The sequence below is a fragment of the Chroicocephalus ridibundus genome, chromosome 13 (genome assembly GCF_963924245.1).
Source record: "Chroicocephalus ridibundus chromosome 13, bChrRid1.1, whole genome shotgun sequence".
NCBI lineage: Eukaryota > Metazoa > Chordata > Aves > Charadriiformes > Laridae > Chroicocephalus > Chroicocephalus ridibundus.
In genome coordinates, this window is record NC_086296.1 from 5,464,446 (window position 1) to 5,486,752 (window position 22,307).

Here is a 22,307-nt window from a genome sequence, read left to right on the forward strand (position 1 = left end):
TCCTTTTACCCATTGCTAACAGGTGATCCTCCCTGAGCTGGCACTGGGACTAGACTGGGGCTAGGAACAGGCTTTCCCCTCCCCTTGGGGCTGGGGAGAACGGCCGACTCCTGCCCACGACAGGCACCGCTTCCCTTCGTGCCATGGCTACATGCCCAGCAGCCCGATTTCCTACCCAAGGAATCCCCGGAGCAACTTGTAAACATCTCTACACCTATTTAAGGCCAGATGATGGATGTTCTTCCTTACACCATGTAAAGCCTCTGAATTTACATCACGGATGGTAAATAATAGCACAAAAGAAGATGAAACCCATCTGTTTCCTAATCAGCCTTTTCAGACAACTGAGGCAGCAGAAATCAAAGCACAGCACAGGAAGCGTTAAATCCCTTTTGCAAAACCTCAAATATTTCCAGGCCTGGATTGTTACTGGGTGGAAGGTCCTTAAAACTTCTCAGAGCCCAGTATTTCCATAAGGGGCACAAACACTTGACAGAGTCCTCCAGCCTTATCAAATTGGCCGAGTTTCAGCGTGACATTATCCCCTGCAGAACAGACACCGAAAGGTTAGCTAGAGCCATCACCTCCTTTCCTACCTATTAAAAGCCACCCTGGTGCGCTGAGGAAAGGCTAAAGCCTGTCTCTGTACCCTCTTCCTCCTCTTGGACAGCCAGCAGCAACGCCGGAATCCAGCAGCTCCCCAGGCCAGCTAGAACTCAGGCTAATACAAGAATTACTGCATTTTTTCAGAGTAATGCCAAACTTTCCCTGCATTAGTTAAACAGATCGCTGCATTCTAGGCCACATGGGACAACCAGACCGACAGAGACAATTCAATCCATACGAACATTGCTCCCGTCTCGCTTTTACGATGGGCCTCAGGAGGAAAACCAGAAACTGAGGTTACGCCGTTGTCCCGCTCCAGCACTGACTATCCAGGACCCCTCAGGTTTTACAGGGTGAAAAAGCTGCTCGGTCACAGATCACAGCTTTTTACTGACTTCCAGACAGACAAACATTAATCTCAAGAACCATATGGACAGCAGCTTACACACAGCCGTCTGAGAAGATGCGTATCCACAGATTGCTGTTCTCGCTCCTCTGATGTCATCACGCTTAAGTTTCCTGGAAAACTATTTAGCATTCCAAGAGGATGAAGCCAAGTTACCAGCTTCAGCTCATCAAACCATACCGCACGTCAAGGAATAACACAATATATTACACAATAAACGTTAGGAAAAAAGCAGGAACAACAAAAATTCCAGGAATTTTTAAATAGTTAAATAGTTCAGAGAAAGAGCTGGCATCCTAACAGCCTTTATAGCAAAGCACGGGGCAACTCGCCGTCTCCCCAGCACAGGAACAGGCCCTTTTGTGCTGCCAGGTCAACCCCGGTTCTTGGATCAACTGCCAGTGTAAGTAACTCACTTCTGCCAAGCGCTAAAACTCTCCCAGCCCAGGGAGCCCAACGGGAGACGTTCCAAACCACCGAGCCCCCCATTAGCTGAGCAGTGTGCTGCTGCTGCTGCTGCCCGACCAGCCACTTTGATGCAACTGGACTTTTTGCTCTCTGTAAATATTTAAGAAATTTATATCAAGCCCAAGTCTCAGGACGTGGGGTTTTTGTCTCCCCTTTGTCCTCTAGACAAGGCTCTGGCACGCACAGCTGAAAAAAAGATAGCTGAAGTGTCCACAGGCAAACGTTCCAAATGCAAGGTCAGTGTTCCCTGCCACGCCACGCGCTGGTCAAACACAGCACGGGCAGGACGCGGCACAGGGCGGGCAGCTCAGTAGACAGCATCTGCTGTCCTTTAAGAAATAGTACTGTGAATGGCCAAATGTAGAAAATTGAGTCATTTTTAAAATTCATAAGTCAGGAACTGAACTGCTCTTGTTCGAGCCCCAAACCATCACTCTATTTGCATTGGTGTTTTGACGGAATGATAAAGAGAAAAAAGCAAAAGGAAACCAATCTCCAAACTTATGAAGTCCTTGGCCTCTCCGGGGAAGCTGTTTGAAATGGAGCCTTTTACAGTGTAAACATCTGTCTGTGACCCACCGCAGCAGAGGCTTCCCCGGCACATTCCATACCCAGCATTACACAACCCTTAGGTTCACAAATAAGCGCAAGGCTCAAGACAGGAAGAGAAAACACAGATTACTCTCTCTGCTTTGCTGTCAACAGTGATAGAAATGGACTAGCCAAATGGCTTTACTTTATATGTAAATTGTTACATTGAAGCTCCGCAGGTGAACACTTTACTTTTCCCTGAGCTGTTTTTGCACCAGAATCACTTTTTTTTTTTTTACCTAAATACCCAGCCCTAGGCATCTCCCTGCCTCCTTGGCCAGCTTCCCAATGACATCTTAGCCAGCCTGCCGGTCCTAGGAACGCAGCAGGAATTGCAGCAGTAGCTCCGTTCTCCCCCTTGCCAGGCCAGCGTTCCTCCTGCCCTGTTACCCTTCCCTCTGCGATCCGGTCACTGGACCGACACAAACATGTTAATTATCACCAAGGCCTTAGGCCAGGGCTTCAGAAATTCAACAACAGCTTTACAGCTCTTGCCCTTAAACCAACCAACCTTTTACAGGGCTACAAAGTGATCAGATAAAGGATTTAAAAAAATAAAAATAAAAAAAAAAATAAAAGCAGCAAAAAGGCTTACGGAGTTAAAAAGAAGGACGGGAGAGGAGGGGGAATGCTTTTGAGGTAGCTCCAGGCATCTGTTCACAGATTACTTTTCGAACTGTCACCCTGGCAGTACAGGAAGGGGAATCGTTCTTTAGGCCCACACCGAATCCTTTCGATGAAGAAACTACAGCAAAACGACTGCACTGTACTTGAGGTTTGCTGGGTACTACGTAAAATTGTATCAATTTACCGATGGGCAGCACTGAATATGCATTATCCAGAACACGCTACTTTAAGCCGTGACAAAGTTTATTTAGTTCGAAATCATAGGTTTATGCTGCGTTTAAGCCCAGGTAAGGCCCCTACATTTAAGACCGCTGGAGACTGCACTGATTTAGATCTGGTTTTTTAAGAGATATGTGGTTATAGTATTTTTGTGTAACTTGAAATTACCATGGCAGAGACAGCCTTTGTGATTTCCTTACAGCTGAGATCTAAGTGAGGAAATAAGGTCTGCTGAGTAAGAAATAGTCCCCGATTCTGCCCTGGATGGATCAGTTTCCACATCACTGAGCTCCTGAAAAGCACGGAGGGAAGAATCGCCACACAAAAACAGGCCTAATGAGGAAGACAGTTATTGAAAGGAAAAAAAAAAAAAAAAAAAAAGTCCTAGTTAATCAAAAATCTCTCTGCAACCAGCAGCAACAGCAAATGGAAAAGCACCTCAGACACAAAACATTTATATTGGCCAGCAGTCCTCAGTCCCTGCTATTATCTCTGCTTCACAATTCTTAGATTCTGGAAACCAGAAGTAGAAATACTGCCAATATTTCAGGTGCTACCAGCAGAATAAAGTAATTCTGTAATGTGCTGGTAACTTAGCTAATTTCACTTAGATAATTCCTAGCCACACCATGAATGCCTGCTTTTAGACTCTGGCAGATCAATTCTTTTAGCCCTTACCCAAGTCTACGCAAGGTTTGAAGAAATTCTGCCCCTCTGCATCACTTCTGTGTCTTTCCTATCGCAAAGTGGGAAGGAATTAAAACTTAATGACATTTGTGATTTAAAGTCAAGGATTTCAAGCAAACACGGGCACTCCATCCTTACGCAGCCCCAGAGACTAGCACTTACTGACTTGCCAGTGCTGCGCCATGCAACGGGACAGCAACGGCTTTCTGGCCTCACCTACCCATCGCTTCGCTGTGGGGAGCTTATATCATAGGTCTGACACAGGCTGAACTGCAGGTTTTGGCTTTTTCATCTTTTCTTCTAGGATTCACAGCACATGATTAAGGGATGGAATGAGGTCAGCTGCTTATTATGGGCTAATTGTTATATTCCCTGAACTAGAATACCAGTAACTGAATATGAGAGTACAGAATCTCTGCAAAACCAGAGATCACATTCTAAAATTAAAGCCCTAATGAAGGCTCATTAATAGGCAAGAAGAATCCCTCTAGAATTCTGAAGTTAGTGCTAAATCTATCTATCTATCTATATAATCTCAAATGCACTCCACGTGTGTGGCATCTTAAAGTTCCTTACTCTGTACAATTAGTAAAGACCATACCCCTGCTATATAACCCCAATACGTCAGGTACTTATGGAGATGTTATTTGCAGGATCTAACTGAACTTTTCACTGTCAATAAGGAGCCACCTTTTCAGAAAAACAAAGCAGCAAGGACACAACTCTGTTTTGACAGCTACCTTAAGGTGTTCTTCGGTGTACCTGGACTTGGTTGCTAAAGCCGCACGTAGCACTTCGCTGTTTTCTTCACAGTGCACTCATCTTCAAGTAGTTTTAGATTCCCATCTGTTCTAAAAGGAGAGATCATCAGGTTATCTACAAACATACTACAGAATGGTTTTAGTAAAACTGTGGTTTTCCGATTTCCTGTTTTATGTAAACGTTTCAGAGAAATGTGTAAGGCCAGTGGTTTCCATCTGCGATTAATGACCTGTTTAAAGGAACCATTAGAATAAAACGGCTGAGCAGCTCACGAAATATGTATCACATACCTCATATACGTCTCTTACCAAAATTAAATGGGTCCTTTCTTTAGTTTAATAACATCAGGAGCTCCATTCTTTCATCCACAATAGAGGTTTAGAACACAACTAGAAAAGCTAATGAAGCTACCCAACTTTCAGCTGCAGAATACAATCTGATGAATGCTCAAGTGTGAGGAGAAAACAAAGCAGGTTTCTTTTTAAAAAAAAAAGAGATACTTTGAATTTGCTACTACATGCATATTTCTTTCTGTTATGAAAGACATGCAATGAGCTGAAATCTATTCACTGCATCACACAGTAATGGTATAAACAGATTCTTCATAAAAGAACAGGAACAGGCCTCTCATCCACCAGAACGCAATTAACAAAATGTTTGCTCTAATGGAAATGCAGCCATTTGGTGTATTTGCTTAATGAAAGAGCAGTAACAGCGTCTGCCAATTCAATCACCAAGACAGCAGCACGTGCCTTTCTGTTCTTCCCATACAGTCTTCAAATAACCAAAACTCAATTTGATGTTTTGGAAAGTCTAAAACCCACAAAATTCCAGAGAGAACAGATACCCAGCTCTCGTCTTTTTTTAAATGGATAAACTATTAGACTCCTCCTTTGTAAGACATGACATACCAAAATATTTCCAAAATAAGACTATAATAGAAGTAATCTGCCTATTCTTTTTGTTGTGCGTTTTTCTAATTGATATAACACACATCACAGAGGGAGAGATACATTACCCTACAGCTAGGGGGAAGCTTTTGTTTTCCATGCCATGTATTTCTATCAAATAGCCACCTTCCCTTCAACCGATAATCAAAACTATTGTTTAGCTTTGTAGAAAAAGTCTGTGTGCTCCAGCATACTTGTGGTAACAGAATAAATATAAAAGGAATTAAATTGCCAATATAAAGACAAAAATACATGTTTTAGTAAAGAATAAGGAAATCAAAACTGTAAGAAAAATAAGAGCAAGTAGCAATTCCTCCTCCCACACATCAAGCCCACAGAACTGAAATGATTTCTAGATTACAAAGAAGCTCAGCCTTGAAATGCTGATGTTGAGAAGTTGTACATGAAGCAATGCAACTTTGCTTCAAAAGCTGAGGGGAAAAACCAATTCAAATATTACCTGATGAAAACATGGGAGTATATAAACATGGCAAAACCAGGACAATATGTGTATTTGCATAATTTAACATTTCTACAGCAATATAAGTGAAGAGGGATGAATTCTTTTTATATAATTTTAAATGTCAGTGCTGTATACAGAATGTGAAGTGCTTTGAGTCACCGCTGTAAAACCTTTTGGTTACATACTGAAATAAAACTAAACTGCATTTAAAAATAAATGCTCATGTACAGACTTTAAGTGATTACAGGGTTTAGTAAGGATTGGGGAAATGACTGTAATTCTCCAACACTGGCTCAATTCTGTACACGTAGAAATCAGTCAGCTACAAAAGCGCTCTGTAAGTCAAAGTTGCCTCGCATACCAAACTTCTCCTTTACAGCACATGTAATGCCTTACAAAAAGACAAATTAATTCAACAAATCCAGCAAGAGAAAAGTTCTGCTTTCAGCCACACCCGAGCAACTCCTCCAGACTTCAACAGGAGCACGAGCCCAAATGGCAGCATACAAACAAGAGAATAAGACCTCTTCCACAAAGGAGTACAAATCACTGTATTTACAAGTCAATCAAGCACACTTAGCCCTGGACAGAATTTAGACATTGTTTTCATCATAAACAACAGGCTTATTACACATTTCAGATTCTAATGCTTTTAGTTTTAGCAGGAATTTTTTGAAATGAGAGTTGCAAATAACCTCCAATACAGTTAGTCCCTTACACTTAATAAATAAGAAGCATCAAGAATCTTCATGGTATTGAGATGCATAGAACTATTAAATGGTTTCAGAGTCTATTTAAGGAAAAAAAAAAAGGTCAAAAAAAAAGTCCTTTGTTACTGCAAAAATCTGAGTTTATGTTCTTTAAAGAAGAATGGCCCTAGTGGTATGTTCAAGTGCCAAAACAAGCAGCAGGATGAGAGGCCATTACTGCATGCCAAACCACTGTTCTTGATCTGCCCACTGAGCTGCTTCACTGTCACTGCCTTCCAAGTCCCCCTCTTCTCCACTCCCCTCCATATCATCCACATCTTCTTCCTGGGTTGCATCAGTTGGACTTTCCTCTTTTTCCATTTTCTGCATTCCCTCTAGTGACTTCTGATCATTTGGATCCAAACTGAGGAAAGGAAGAAAAGAAAGCATTATGCTAAAACTGATTTTTTCCCATTATACTTGTGACATTAATGTAAAAAAAAAAAAAAAAAAAGTAAAAAACCCCCTCTCATTTGTTGTCTGCACTTCCTGTTTTAACATCATCAAGAAGTTCAATTTAGTAGATGATGCAACATCACCTCAGGCTGACCGTAACATTATTAAAACTTTATCTAAAATAATCTGATCCCCAAGAATGCGCTTACCTAAACATCACACTATTCCAGACAATACTAATAGTAAAGTAACATGAAAGCAGTAAAAACTTAAATGACTATGACTAAATATATTATATGCAAGGAAAAACCAGCTGATCCATTAACACTATATAAGTTTATGGTGGACACGATGTGCTAGATTTAACGTAAATTTAACTGTTTGAAATCAAAACATGGTAACATTTGACATGGTAACACCCTAAAATAACATTTAGGTTATGTTAAATTGAATCACACTACTAAAATTTACTTAATAGCTCACCTACACCTTCTAATCTAAAAGAATGGATCTTAAGGTGCCTGACTATATAATAATTAATAACTATAAATTAACTATAAATGCCTTAATCCTTTCATTAGTCAAGGAATCACATGCCTAGTGACATGCTTAGCGTTAAAGCAGTCCCTAAATTTTGCACTTCTCAGTTCAAAGCCTTATGACCAACTAATTCATTAACAGGACGTTATTTGTATGTTTCTGTTTGTTTTAAGGGACAATGATATAAAGCTATCTCTGATGCACATCCCAATCAATTTTTTGCTCAACTTTTTACTTAGTCAAGTTGATTTTAGGTTCTTATAAATATACCGCAATCTCAGAGTCTCTGGCTTTACCTTAGGGCAATACTGTACTGGTCCATTGCTTCCTGATACTCATTGACAGCTACAAGAAAGTCTCCCAGTATTCGGTGCAGAACACAGTCGCTCTGATTAGCCAGCGCATTCCTCAGCAAAGCAATTCCATCTTCATACTTTTGTTCTCTACCTGTTTATATGCAAAACTACAGTTTTAATTAATAGTTTAGGTAAATCTACAAAAAGTCAGAGTGCACACAAAGAGCCATCATAACACAAGACTATTTCTTCCTTCAGAACTGCCAGCATGGGGAATAGTAGTGATATACTTTTTGCAAGATTAACTCCAAACAATGGATTTTCATTGCAATAACTGCTACACTCACAATTACACATACTTTGAAGTCAAAATATTTTGTTTGCAATTGTTTTAAGTGCTGGTATAATATGAGTTGCTAGACGCAACTAATTCCTGTGATTTTTCCTTCAGAATAGAACTGATAAATCCCTGGGCTGTAACATCACTGTTCTATTCTTCACACTGATGAGGCTGCAGAACACTCTTCCATGTAAAACAGTATGCTTTAAATAAGTTGACATGGGAAAAAAAAAAAAAAAGGAACTTACTAAGAAGTTCTGCTTTCTTTACTACAGCTTTAATGTAATCAGGTCTTTGTGTTAGTGCTTTGTCCAATAATGTTTTTGCTTTTTCCTGCGTGACTGGGTCTTCGAGACAGACCGTTGCTAACAGAGTGAGTGTCTGTGCATTTGCTCCCAGAGTTTTATATACATTATTTGCCATAACCATAGCTTCACGGATACTGCTGGATGCTAGGTAACATTCGATGAGACCTGATGATATAAAAAGGAAAACATTTCAGTTTTTGAGTCAGCACTACAGACACTTGCGCCTCAATTATTTGCACTTAGTAGCACTCAGACTCCAAACAACTGACACTATAAAAAGCAAATACAAATTGCAATTGAGAAAGTGAGTCTACAGCCAACATTTTTTAAAAGATATCAAAGAAACTTGCAGATAAGGAAACCTGGACGCTAAATGGCATACAGTTCTATGTGGAATCAGAGACAAAGGCAGGAGAAGGAAGACTGTCCCCCCCAGGACCAACATCTGTCAAAAGACTAAGTTGTGACAGATTACACATTTCTTCCTTACTTGCAGGAGAAGCAAAACTATTCAAGCAAATGCACAATTGCATTACAGTACTTCTAAATGCATGCCTTTCACTTTAGCAGGGAAACTACAGCATTGTGCCCACCACAAAGCACAGGATATGGAACTGGAGGAGCCAGGAAAATCAGATTTGCACTCTCCATTCTGAATACACAAAAAATAAAAAACAAAACAAAACTTCACTGCTGAATATTACAGAATAATCAGTTTGGTTTTACTTAACCAATAATTGCATAGAAGACAAACAAGTACCACCAAAAAGATTTGAGAACCAGGAAATCCTAAGAAAACAGACCCTAGAACGCACCACCATATTACAAACTGGTACAAGATTTAATACCTCTCATATAATTCTTTTGCGTATTTTCACAAGCCTACATTTCAACACATCCATTCTACAGGTAGTTGACTTCATCACTTTTATTTGTCTGCAAGTACTTAAAAAAAAAAGCCTAAGTACACCTAATCTAAGATTTTTTGCCCAGTTCCAATACTGAGATACTAACACATCACTTGGACTCTTTACAACTCACCATTTACTTGAAGCTGCTGTTGAGATCAACAAGATTTAGATATGACAAAAGCATGACAAAATGAAGCTCCCAGTGCAACTAACCATACAGTTAACAACATCAGCCAGAAGTGATGTGCTCAAAATACCCAAGTCTGTTTACATCCCGATTAAGCAAAAACAAACAAACAAAAGCCCTGTTTGAAAATCACTCTTATGCATACATGCATTCTCTAATATCCCTCATCTGACTACTTCTACCAGAGTTTTATAGGTTTTCAGGTAACAATAATTTATTTACTAGAAAGTCAGCAGGAGAAAAGAACTACTGTCTATTTCCTTGCCTGATCATCATCATGACGCCAACTTTCACATCAAACCAATACTCCACATGCAAGTAGCTTCACTTCACTCACCTTCATAGCAATCCAGCCTACAAGGTGCGAGACGTATCGCTTCACGGAAGTGTATAATTGCTTCCTGTACTCGGCCCATATTCCTAAGAGCAGCTCCTTTCAGCAGGAGAGCTTGAACACTGTTACTATTAAGCTGGATAGCTTTGGCTCCTAAATATAAGGCACGAGAGTATCGTTTACTGTAGAAACTATGACACCTATGGAAAGACAAGAGGGATTGTAAACATGTACTGCCTGTGGTGCCTGTGCACATTCATTGAGGTTTAAAAGCAGAAAGAATAAAAAAAAAATAAAATACAGGCAACTGTTGAGCTTCTTACATTTGAAGTTAAGAATATGTGTTCAAGAAAAAACACTCTTCAGGAGTTTAAAAAAAAAAAAGGCAGTATGAATTTATTCACTGTTACAGCTATTTAATGTATCATTGTTAATGCACAGGTGCAGTAATTCAAATAGGTTTAAACATAGAGAAAATAACTAAAATAGGTATTAATGGATAGCTAATTTGTTACCCCAAGAACAGAATAGATAGACTAGAAAAAGCACCTTCTGAAGAAAAAAGCTGAAGCCACTGTATCAACTGTAATCCACTGCATGCAGCAAATCAAGAGCCGAGGTAAGAAAGAAATAAAACAACTTACCCAGACACCACCCAGGGTTCTGCATGTTGATCAGAAATATTGAAGAGACGGCAGCCCAAGTTCTCCACATCCTCTAGCCGACCTTCACGTGCCAATAAATAACCATATACATCCATTCCTAAAGTGAAATGTTTGAAGATCAATCATCAAGAAATGGAAAGCTCATTCATAACAATAAAAAACAAGAAACCAAACAGCTACATTAAACTGTGCAACTAGCAGTAACTGTTCAAGATACACAGCTTCTGAATGTAAATTCTGACTTGAAAGCCAGGTACAACAATATGCAATATTCCACTGCATGCTTGATTGCATGTAGCTGCCACTCTAATGTTACTCATCAGATCATTACACTAGGTAAGCTTTCTTTTAGGATTTACTCACCTTTTATTAGGTAAGGATCTAGCATTTGAGCTTGTTCAAATTTTAGAATAGAGTTTTTATTATCTCCAGCTCTGAAATACAGGTCTGCTAAGCTCCCCAGTAAGTCTACATTATCCCTCAGCAATGACTTCTTCTCTAAAGAGCTTTAAGACAAAAAAAAAATCCTGTTAATTATGTAATTCTATTTTAATATAGCTATATATAAATATTAATATATTATTTGATTTTATCATGCTCTTTGAACTCTTACCAAATGGTATTTATTGCTCTTGTGTTATCTCCAGTATGCACAAAAGCATATGCCTTGATCCACACCGAAAGCCAATCCAAGTTAGGAATACTCTGAATTACGTTGATTGTCATAGAGGCCACTTCCGCACCTTTCACCGACAGCGAGAGTAAGCCTATTCAGGACGGTACATACATCAACTTCAGCCACCAGAAATTGCTTTTAATACAAATTAATTGTCTGAAGACCAGAAACTCCATCCCTTGACAAGTATAAACAAGCAGCTTGTTACAATGCTTTTTATAATTTGCATAATATAGGCATTACATATTACATGCAAATATAAAGACAATTACCTAGTCACAAGCATAATTCAAATTATAATACGGTTTAATACTGAAATAGTAACAGTGTGCAGACACCTACCTAGTATGGCATCAAGTGCTAAAGGGCACTGCCTCAGTACTTCTTTGTAGCTCGTAACAGATGAGCGCTCTTGACCTGCTTTCTTGTATAGATTTGCCAACATCATATTGATCTACAAGCAACAGAAATGTTGGTAGAGTCAAGAACGAGAAAGGAGAAAGCCTCACTAAGCAAGGGCACAATTTTGTCTCCAAGCACACCTGCCTCTCTCCCCCCTGTTCTCGGCAGAAGACAAAATTACCTGCTCTTCCTTTGAGATCACCATAACCTATTATATATTATAAAATTAAAATTGTTTCTGCTTTCTGAGTCTTACATTCTTTAGTATTTGCACAGTCATCTTGAAATCTCAGTGTTTTGCATATACAAAGTCAAAAGATGGGCATTTATATATGACAACAAGGACCTGTATATCCATTACGTTAGCCTTCTTTGAGTTATCTCTCCATACCAGTGGAAGTCTTTGAGAGAATTAACTTAGGAAGGCAGAGAAAGTTTCCATTTATTTTCTGAATGAAGGCATGATTGATGAAAGAACAGAAATTATTTCAGCTCTACTCAAGTAGCTGGTTTCTGCTACAATACTTTATTTTACTAGCGCGCTTAGGTAAAAAGTTTGCTTTTCTCAATCTTCTCTTATTTTTCTGTTCGGTAAGTTGGTCTTTAAACAGAACGCTTTGACCTTACTAGAGTCTAAGCCATGTACACTGTTAGCACAATACAGGAATACTGTTAATATGAAACATAGTTGATTGACCTGATGCGTTAACCTTTTAAGCCCTTACGACATCATAAAGCCAGCAACCAAAGACTCAATACATCTGGCACTGCAGACCACAATGGGATCTAAATATTTAACATTATCTAAACTGTTATTAAAAAGGATGAAAAGATTTTAAAAGATGGAACACTAGCATTCTTTCTACTTGACAAAGTCTTCAGCCTTTCAAGGATCTTACATTGCTCAAACTATACAGTAAAACATGAGGTGCCATTCCTTATACATTCTGGGTTCAGGAACATATTAAAACACTTGCTCAATTTGAGCAATCACAATTTAGCAAGTTACATTGACTGGCTAATAGTGAAAACACCACAGAACAGTCAGCCTTGCGAGACAACTAGGCTACCAGTCTCTCCTTCAGCTCTAGCAGGTGACAGCGTGCCTTTCCTGTCCAGTGATACACAGCTCTTCCATGGAAACTCGGACTCCACTTTGTGGTTATAACCAGGCAAAGTACATTAATTTAAACAATTGCTTTGGCTCTCACATTTACATGTTTGACTCGGAACCGCAGAAAATTATTCAGCCAGGTGTCTAGCAATTGTTTACTAACTTGCAGTAACTGTTTGCAATCATGTACTCTGGTACAGGAGTAAAACGCTTTTGCTGAGACTAGCCATTATTCTTTGCCCTGTGAAAAGTGTTCACGATAACACACAAAGAACTATCGAATGGATGATACAGATCCCAAGCCTTATGTATGGATATACAAATACTTTACAGACTTTTAGCATTAAAAAAGTGTTTCTTCATCCTTGTACACAAGCAAAATTCTGTACCTTCTGTATGCAGTACTGAAGAGCCAACCAGGTAATTCACACAAATTAATAAAGATGCACACAAACTTTTAACTCTTTTCACTTTTTTTGAATTCTTTCTAACAGAGGGAATACAAAATTTGTCTGATTTTAAAGAAAAGAGACCAAATAAACTAAGCTAATTTAAATATTAGGAAGTGTTTCCAAACAACATTTAACTAATACAAAAGCAAATACCAAGACACAATGCCATTATACCTACAGACTACGTTCTTTGTAACCACATACTGGCCTAAAGATTCAAGACACACTGACCAAAGATTTGTGACAAAAGTCTGCCAAAACTGACCTTTGGGGTCCTCTGTCTGGAAGGAATCCCATCAAGTATAGCAATGGCATCTTTATCTTGCTTCAGCATTGTATAACATTCAGCCATTTTATATTTCACTTCAATTTCAGACGGTAAACACTGAAATAAAAAACAAACTTTAAAGGACAATGCTTTTAGTCATTTAACTTTTCAGTGAAGTAAAACATTTGAATATGGTTTTCTAATTAAATGCTTAAACTATGTTGAAAAAATCTAGTGCAAGAAAGTTCACAATGCAACCTACTGCTAGCTCATATTGCTCCTGTCTCCAAACGAAAAGCATGACCTACACATACAAAAAAATCTCATGTTCAAGACCATATTGTTTCGCATTACACCACACTGGTACTTTCAAAGTGAAGTAGCCTTAAATGTCACATCTATTTGACATGATAAATCCACAATCTAATGACATAATATTGAGTCAGCAACATTAACTGCAAAGAACACGATCATTTTACACAGCACATTAGTCAATTTTTAAATACCTGGCTCTGGGGAGTTGATGCAGCATTCCCAGTAGAAGGTCTAACTTTTGAAGTTTTACTTAGTGCTTTTTTCTGCTGCAAAGCCATTGTATACTTACTTACAGCATTTCTATATTCTTTATCATGGAAGAGAGAGTCTGCATGATATACAAGGAGCTGGTATTTCTGAGATGGTGAAAACAGTTCCCTAGAAGAAAGGCGAACAGAAAGGCTGAGATCAACTAACTGCAGATCCTTATGGATCCAAAGTACTCGTAGCTTTTGTTTGTCTGGCTTTAACTTCCAACTGTTGCTGCTTCTTTACTACATTGGAAACAGGTACTATCTCCTCACAAAGGTATTATCTTGCCGATTTCTTTTATCTGAATACAAACAAACGTAATAGCCATTCCTGACACCTCATCAGTAACAACAGCTTGACCGCTGTTTTCATAGCGGAGCAGCCCCGATCCTCCTCCTAACAATCCACATGTTGTCAACGTCCACGAAAGCGCATTTTGTTTGAAGGGACTCAAGTTTACAAGGCAACTCAGCTCTTTGCACAGCTATCCTGGTCCTAATCCACACGTTCATGTTTTACAAACCCGCTTTTTGCAGAGGTGTTGAAGAGTTAGTTTCAGAATAGAATTCTAGTTTTAATTCGTTCCTCAAAACCTATCCAAAATGTAAAATGACACCTTATAGGAAAGTCCTGAAAAATAAAGGGAATCACTCGAGTCAGGGGAAGAGCCGTGACCTACACAGGACACCCTTGCAAAGAGAAAATCCCTCCATGTCTGCCAGAATGCTCTTGCTGTACCGGGTACCCCAACAGAGGCTGAACCCCGGGCAGAGGCGGGCTTCATCCCCCGCAGGGCCGGGGAGGGGAGCCGGAGGCCGGCACCACAGAACCCGGCGGGAGGAACAGCTCTAAAAGCGAGCCCACAGCTCATAAGACACCCGCCGCCACCCTGCGAACTCCCGCCTGGCCTCTCTCCCCCTCAGCACCGCCGGCCCCGTCAGCCCGCCGTGCCCTCTCGCGGGAGGGCCACTCACGGGTTATTGCCGCTCATCGTGAGGAGAAGCCCGCTGAGGAGCCGCACGTTAGAGTGGAGCCCAGCGGCCGCCATCTCTCGTACGTGCTCCACCACACTCATGCCGGCGGCGGGAGGGCGCGGAGCGGAGGGGACAGACGGCAAAGGGAGAGACAACGCCGCCGCCGCCCGCCGGCACTCCAAAATGGCGCCACCGAGGGGGCCTCGCACGCCGCCGCCGCCTGCAGGCGCCTTCGGCATTGCCTTCATGGCGGACGCGCGGCCCGACAGGCGTGCGGGAGGGCAACCCCGGGCCGTGCGCGCCGCGCCAGGCCCCCGGCATCCCCGCGCCTGCGCAATGGCGGGGCGGGAGGGGCGGCTGTCACTGCTGAGGGAGGTCGCTGGCCTCAGGGAGGTGATAGGCGTTTATATGAGGTCAGAGGGGGTCCTTCTCGGCCCAGTGTCGTTTTATGGAAGAGACGTACTCCCCGTTATCTGCACAGCTCTTGAGTCTTGCCCTTTTTCTCCTGAGATTTTATTATCTGCTGGTTGAGGCAGCTATATGTGGCAGAGGTATCAGAGATAATAAAGCTCCTGCCTATAAAAATCGGTAACTGAGGAAAAAGATGCTTTGAAACCTAGATTTCTTCTGGGCCACAACCCGGGGAGATGCCTCACTGGGGCCACCCTTAACTACAAGGCATAGACTGAAAGGAGAGAGGAATCATAAACTTTTTTTTTCCCCCCTTTACTACACAAAGAATGCAGAATATGGCCATCCTTCTACTACTACTACTACAGATCAAGTAAGTGGGGGCTTTCAGTTTGAACATGCCATCACTGCTGTCTGGAGCGGAATACACCTCTCAACAGACAAAACCTGACATGCAGCAAAGCAAGACTGGCACTGGACTTCAGATCGGGTAACAGAAAAAGGGTGTATCGCTACAAAGGAAAGAGACAACTCGGAATAAACTGAACTTGGATTTGTGGTTCTTCAAGAAACCATCTCACTGATAAAACAGTCCCAGTTTTTGCCAGTATTGTGTGATGGTTTTGTTGGACTGAATCTGCCATAGCAAAGGCAGCGTCACACTAAGCTCTATGTATCTGCCTGCGTTACCCTTTGACGACATTCTAGTAGGATGCAGCACTGCTCTGTGAAACAGACCTGCTAAATAACCAGGTACATTGCCACAAACTACAGCTCCTGTATTAACCCCCTGTTTTCAGCGGGAATGACTCACTTCCTACTGATTACCATTACACAATCATGACGGTCTTTTCACAAAAACACAAAACTCTTGATTTCTTTGCAGGCTATCCAACAAGACATAAAGGAGTTACCACGTTAATTACAAGCTAAATTTATTGAAAACAAGGTAAAAATCACTGCACTGGACAACACAGCGTGAGAGGTACGTTTTCCGTGGACATTCGATACTGAGACTCTAGCCAGTAGAGCAATTACACAGCTCCCCCCGCCCCACAGGCACACCCATTTGTACTCTTTAAATACAAGCCCTGTTTTAAATGCTTGCTGTAGCCACTGATAATAAAGCAGCTTGCATCTGAAACAGCAGGTTAGAAATCACTTATTAAGCACCAGCTTAATAATATTTGCTTACACTACTCAAATCCTCTTTTTGCTCTCCCTCCCTCTATCCCTCATCAACTGTTTTGTGGGTTGTTTGGGGTTTTTTTGTTTGTTTTTTTTCTTCATAAGCACTTAATTCTTCCTTGGTACAAAATGTAGCCAAAACAAAGGCAAAATACTTTATACACCTTGTTGCGGAAACATTTTAAGTTGTTGCTGCTTTGCCTCTTCACTGCCCAGGACCTGACAGACTCTTGTTCATGAACTGTCTCTTCACAAAGCAGATCCACCACTGCAGAAGGAAGTATAAAGTCAGAAAATACGCAAAAGCGGTTTCCATGGGATAAACAAAATAGTGACTTCAAAGTGTTCAACCTCTGACAAATAACAAATGTTAAGGCTCCAGTTTTGCACATACAGTTTTCCACACTGGTTTCTACTGGAATTTAGGCGAATACGAGGACAGGAATGGACCCCATGAATTTAGAATATAGGACTCTGAATTAAAGCGGGACAGTCTGCTTTCTCCTCTTTCTATTATTTTATTTTTACTGTTTATTCCAGTATAATTATAACGAAGGGATGCATCAGAAAGCTATGCCCTTTGAAACTAAATTAGCCTAAATAATTTCAATATTAAATGCAGTCACATTTGCGCATGAAACATGAACAAGGCAGGAGGCAATTCATGCATTGATTAGCTTTTTTTTTTTTTTTTTTAATCTGGATATGAGGTAAAATGGTCTACTTCAAAGAAGCTATCAAATCAGAACTGCCTGGGAAGATAAACAGCATCTCTCATGCCTGTGAATTTCCATTTGAAAACCTAGCCAACAGCAGATGTACAATACTTTTAAGAGATGAACCAGACACCACTTATTACTGCCCTGCTTTTTAAAGTAACCCAAATTGGCATTCGCTGTCCTACCACATTACAGATTAAATTAATTGATAACTTGCAGACTGCTATTTCACTAGCCTTGTAAAACCGGGAAAGCTTGCGCCAAAGTTACCCACACCTGATCCCTCACCCCATCATCTCACTTCTCTCCACACATTTCTGAAAACACACACCAAGCTTCTCATTAAATCTGTGATGATCGCACTAAACTCTTACCTTACTAGGCTTGTCACTTTGAGGATCAAATACTTTTTCACAAAGGCGAAGACCAGTTTCTTGCCTCAGCTGCTGCAAGTAGGCCCTCATCACCTCTGAAACACAGCACAGGAGAAACCAGTGTAAACTGAGGAAGCACCAAGTCAAACTGAATTTAACAGGGAATCATCAAATATCACTGCTTAAAGCAGAAAGTGAGCTTTCACATATGCAGGTACTTGTTGGCCGGATGAGTTGTTTTGTTCAATTTACAGCCATACTTGGGACTTTTATGATATTCGTACCAGTAAAAGGGATCATCCAGACTGTTTTCTTCTCTCAGTTGCCTTTGCTCATTATTGTGGGCTTCCTATTCTGCCAGAGCAGCAGTTGGCTTGGGCTCTGTTACAGGGTTTAGCTAGTGATTACGTTGATGCAAAAGGCAGACTCAGACCCCTATTAATGCGTTCTGTTGGATCTGTGGATCCAGGGGAGGCACTGGGCCCCTGAGGTCAGAACATCCAGCTTCTCCAGCCCTCAGAAGACAGAAATGCAGATTTAGAAGATTCAGTTTTAACGTTGATTTTGCAGTCACAAAAATGCAGCTAGTGAAGTATGAGCCCAAGGAAGCCTTCAGAGGTCCTGGATTAGCCTTACCTTCCTCCTGTTTGTTGGCAGGCTTGGCATAAATGGCATTAAGCGGAAAGCCAGGTTCCCCGGGGATTGGGAAGTTAGTGATTCCTAGTGTGTACATTTCTTTCTCTCCTTGGCCTTTGGAGTTACACTGGAAGAACCAAGCAAACAATGGATTAAGTTATAAACAAAAGCTGATGGAGCATTAGTCCCAAATATTTCACCAACCTCTAACACATAAAGACTCGTCAAGAATAACAACACAACGTCTCTTTGGAGATCCACAGCCTTGGAGTATCTGTGGCTCTGACAACTGGGACGGGGGTGAACAGGATTATTTCTGCCACTGGGAGGAGAACATCAGCAAACTCCTTCCCAAATACAATCCCCAGAACAGACTGTTTCCCTCCTGCACAGAAATTCATTTTTCTTACCTTTTGCAGCTTTTTCAAGCACTCAGAAATGTAGAGGGTTATGTAGATCAGCGTTCTGTCAGCCTCGTTCTGCAAAACAAGAGCAAGCACAGAGCCCAGCCACTCTGAGATTAAGGGAGACTTTATAGAACTGATAGAAGTTTGAAAGAGGAATGAGTTCAAGCCATTTTGGCCTACAATTTCCCCATGACAGAGAGACCTGCAATTCATAACGTTTACCCAACCTTAAAAATTAAGTGAGAGGAAGGGGAGTTTCTGTTATCTAGTAGAATTATTTAATTTAAAATAAATTTATATTCACAGCACCAACCCTCCAAAGAACTACTATATGCACAGCATCTCAAAAAATTACCTTTATTTCATAATTTTTGAAGAAAACATTAGCTTTGAAGTAGTAGATGGCTTCATCTATAATATCTGTGTCCTTAGCTAACAAAAAAGAAATACAGAGTTAAACAATGCACCATTATACTACATTTTGTCATAACTTTTACTCACTGAAATGCATAAACAAGGATTATTGCAAAGGCAAAACCTTGGTATTTACAAAAAGCAGAAGATAGCACTATGCAACAGAAAACAGTTGTTGCCATGTGAAACTGGTGAGCTCGCACTGTAATATGTAAGGTTCCTACTTTCAGCAGGACCTTTAACTCCCTTCTTCTCCTCCCCCCATGATTTCTCACTTGACGAATGGCAGCAATTCAGCAGTTCCCCACTTTTCTACCGGTTGAGTAACTCACCAGAATTTTAACAGCGTAAAAGTCTTCTCAGGACACAAAAACGTTTTGGGAGAAAGCGTAACACCACAGTCACACAAATTTCATTACCCTCTTAAAAATAAAAGAGGGAGCAGAACACGTAGTGGCAAGCTTACTTGTGACTTCCACCTGCTTTTGCTACTATCCAAGACTGCTTAAATCCAGAAAGACTTCCTTTATATTTCCTTTCTGACACTGGACCGCCACGCTGCTGGGGGACATCATGCCTGGGAAGCTCTGCTTCATGTGCTGAAGGGGAATCTGTACCAGGGTGCCTGTGGACTCTGTTGCGATGCCCGTAACGTCATTTCAATTCCTGAAGCCCCCTACCCTGAAGTGCTGCCTGTCCTACGCCTCGTCCTCCAGAGCAGCTGAGTGTCTTCAGCCGCAGCCCCAAAGCGCAAGTTCTCTGTTGCTAAACCTCCGCTTCCTCTGAGAGCAGAGGGTTCACGCTGCCACGTCCTCCTCAAAACCCACTGAAGAGCACAGCAAGACACAGGAGGAAGCGCGAGAACAGTAACCGTAGGTTTTAATTACGGAAACAACTGATTTCAGCACGGTGCATATTTATCTGTGCAGAATTATTTTCTACGATTTGCACAACTTCAGTATCTGAAAACTTTTTTCCTCCTCTACAGATTCCAAAGCACTCCATTTCCAACCTGGGACTCGTTTTGTCACTTTTGCTAGGGCTGGCTTGAAGCAAACCCCAAGACCGATAAGCTGTATGCAGGCAGGTTTTCAGAGATTGTTAGAAACTTACTTTCCCGAGGCGCTGGGCCTTTGAACTGGCTTCTGATGGGTAACAGCGCCATGTTCCCAACCAGCTTGGTGTCGGAGTCCATTAAAGTTGAGTGGTAAGCCTGCAGACAGGGGGGAAGGCTGGTTATTCATGCTACCAAAACCAGACATTTCCATGTCTGATCATGTGTCCCCGTGTCTTCATCAAATAGGAGTCAGGGTCCAGTTCATTAGTGATGCTTCCCACAATCTTTCCTTGCACAAACAATTGCTGTTTTCTAATTAGGCCCAGATCTCAGCACCGTTCTGGTGAAGACCATGAAACCTCATCACTGGCACCACTTACAGTGGCGGTGGTGGGAGACAGGGTAAAATCAGTCCAGCTGGTCATGCACAGGTCGCTGCAGCCCCAGGCTGTTGCTGTTGTTTGAGGTGGGCAGTTTTGGGCAGTTTTTGGCCACCAAAATGAATGACAGATGCTGTCCCACACCTCTCTCTGTCTCCAAGGAGATGAGGGGGAGAGACAGACACTGCCTAATCCCATCCTGCACAGTGCCAGGGGAGCAGCCCCGCTCTCTCCTGCCTCAGTATCGGGCACTGCATAGTTCACTGAAAGTTAGCCGGTGATTAAAAAAACATTATGGTTTATTTCCATGTCTAGCTAATAATATTAGATAATAATAACTAGAGACGGGCTTAACACATACCTACACAGTCAAAAAAAGACCTTTCTGTGCACCCTAAAACTGGTCTGAATGGGAAAAAAAAAAAAAAAATCTGCATTTGAAATATTCTTCCGGGGAAACTGATTTTTAACAACTGATGGGTTTAGGTTTAGGCATTCCCAGATATTCCCACCCTGCCGTGCCAGGCCGCTGGGAAGCCTTCGCCTCCTCGCAGCCGAGGTTTTGCAGGGGAAGAGGGGGATTCCATGGGGGGGTGAGCCTTCCCTGTCAGAAAAGCAGTTTATTTCAACCAGAGGAAGGTAGCGTGAACAAAACCAGGGCAAAGCACAGCTTTTAGCAGCCTCTCCCTCCCCGGAGCCGGGGGCTGCCACCCTCCCAGCAGGGCAGGAGGAAGAGGAAGAGGAAGGCGCCGGCCTTGCAGCTGCCTGCCATAAGCAGCAATTCCCTGCTCTCAGCAGGACTTCCCGCACCCCCTTTTCTCCCCCATGGATGTGCCCACAGCGGGGCCGGCAGAGCCCCTTTCCCTCAGCCCAGGCTGGCAGCCGCCCTCCCCGGCCCGGCCCGGCCCGGCCACCCGGCCCTCCCGCCCTCTTCCCCCCTCTCCCCCCGCCACCGGCGGCTGGCCGAGCCCCGGGTGCCGAGCCCCCTCACCGGCATCTCGAAGGGCAGGAGGGAGTTCGGCGGGGCCGGGCGGGCGGGGAGCTGAGGAACTAGCAGCCAACCTTCCTCCTCCGCCGGCGCCGCAGGAAGTGAGGCGGCAGAGGCGGTGCGAGCAGGGGGAGCCGGGGCGGGGGCAGGCGCCGCTCGGCCGGGGCACGGCCGGCAGCCGGGGGCAACGCTGTGGCCAGCAGGGCGGGGGCAGCGGTCGCCCCCCTGTCCTCGGCACCGGTGAGGCCCCGCCGCGAATACTGTGTGCAGTTTTGGGCCCCTCACCACAAGAAAGACATTGAGGTGCTGCAGCGAGTCCAGAGGAGGGCGACAAAGCTGGGGAGGGGTCTCACAAGTCTCATGAGGAGCGGCTGAGGGAGCTGGGGGTGTTCAGCCTGGAGAAGAGGAGGCTGAGGGGAGACCTTCTCGCTCGCTATAACTGCCTGATAGGAGGGGGTAGCGAGGGGGGGTCGGCCTCTTCTCCCAGGGAACGGGTGATAGGATGAGAGAAGACAGCCTCACGTTGTGCCAGAGGAGGTTTAGGATGGATATTTGGAAAAATTTCTTCACCAAAAGGGTTATCGAGCGTTGGAATAGGCTGCCCAGGGCAGTGGTGGAATCACCATCCCTGGAGGTATGTAAAGATGGGCAGACGTGGTGCTGAGGGACATGGTTGAGTGATGGTTTTGTCCGTATTAGGTTAATGGTTCGACTCAATGGTCTGAAAGTTCCCTTCCAACCTAGACAATTATGTTATGTTTCAAAACACTCAAGA

General features: G+C 42.5%; 2 protein-coding genes across 2 annotated transcripts; both read right to left on the reverse strand.

Annotated features, from left to right (window-relative positions):
- Nucleotides 1–3,897: 3,897 nt before the first annotated feature.
- On the reverse strand, nt 3,898–15,169 carry ANAPC7 (anaphase promoting complex subunit 7). The gene is made up of 11 exons (XM_063351544.1): nt 14,959–15,169; nt 13,924–14,110; nt 13,415–13,534; nt 11,524–11,635; nt 11,119–11,272; nt 10,869–11,011; nt 10,485–10,602; nt 9,844–10,040; nt 8,349–8,573; nt 7,761–7,911; nt 3,898–6,892 (listed from the first exon to the last, which is right to left on the reverse strand). Exons 1-11 carry the CDS (start codon nt 15,057–15,059, stop codon nt 6,703–6,705), a joined length of 1,698 nt encoding a protein of 565 aa, XP_063207614.1. The 5' UTR covers nt 15,060–15,169; the 3' UTR covers nt 3,898–6,702.
- Nucleotides 15,170–16,287: 1,118 nt separating this feature from the next.
- Nucleotides 16,288–21,922, reverse strand: ARPC3 (actin related protein 2/3 complex subunit 3; the record flags this gene model as incomplete). The annotated part of the gene is made up of 7 exons (XM_063351449.1): nt 16,288–16,825; nt 17,651–17,745; nt 18,287–18,413; nt 18,697–18,765; nt 19,049–19,125; nt 20,221–20,320; nt 21,536–21,922. Coding segments are annotated over 7 exons (918 nt in total), but the record flags the coding sequence as incomplete, so codon positions are not given.
- Between the last annotated feature and the right edge of the window lie 385 nt (nt 21,923–22,307).

Bases quoted from the DNA above. Each gene is read 5' to 3' on its own strand.
- ANAPC7 (XM_063351544.1), bottom strand. From the start codon at position 15,059: ATGAGTGTGGTGGAGCACGTACGAGAGATGGCGGCCGCTGGGCTCCAC. The intron at 14,111-14,958 runs GTGAGTGGCCCT...CCTTTCTTCTAG, and splicing joins ACGATGAGCGGCAATAACCC to GGAACTGTTTTCACCATCTC. The intron at 13,535-13,923 runs GTATTTAAAAAT...TTTTTATTTCAG, and splicing joins CATCAACTCCCCAGAGCCAG to TGTTTACCGTCTGAAATTGA.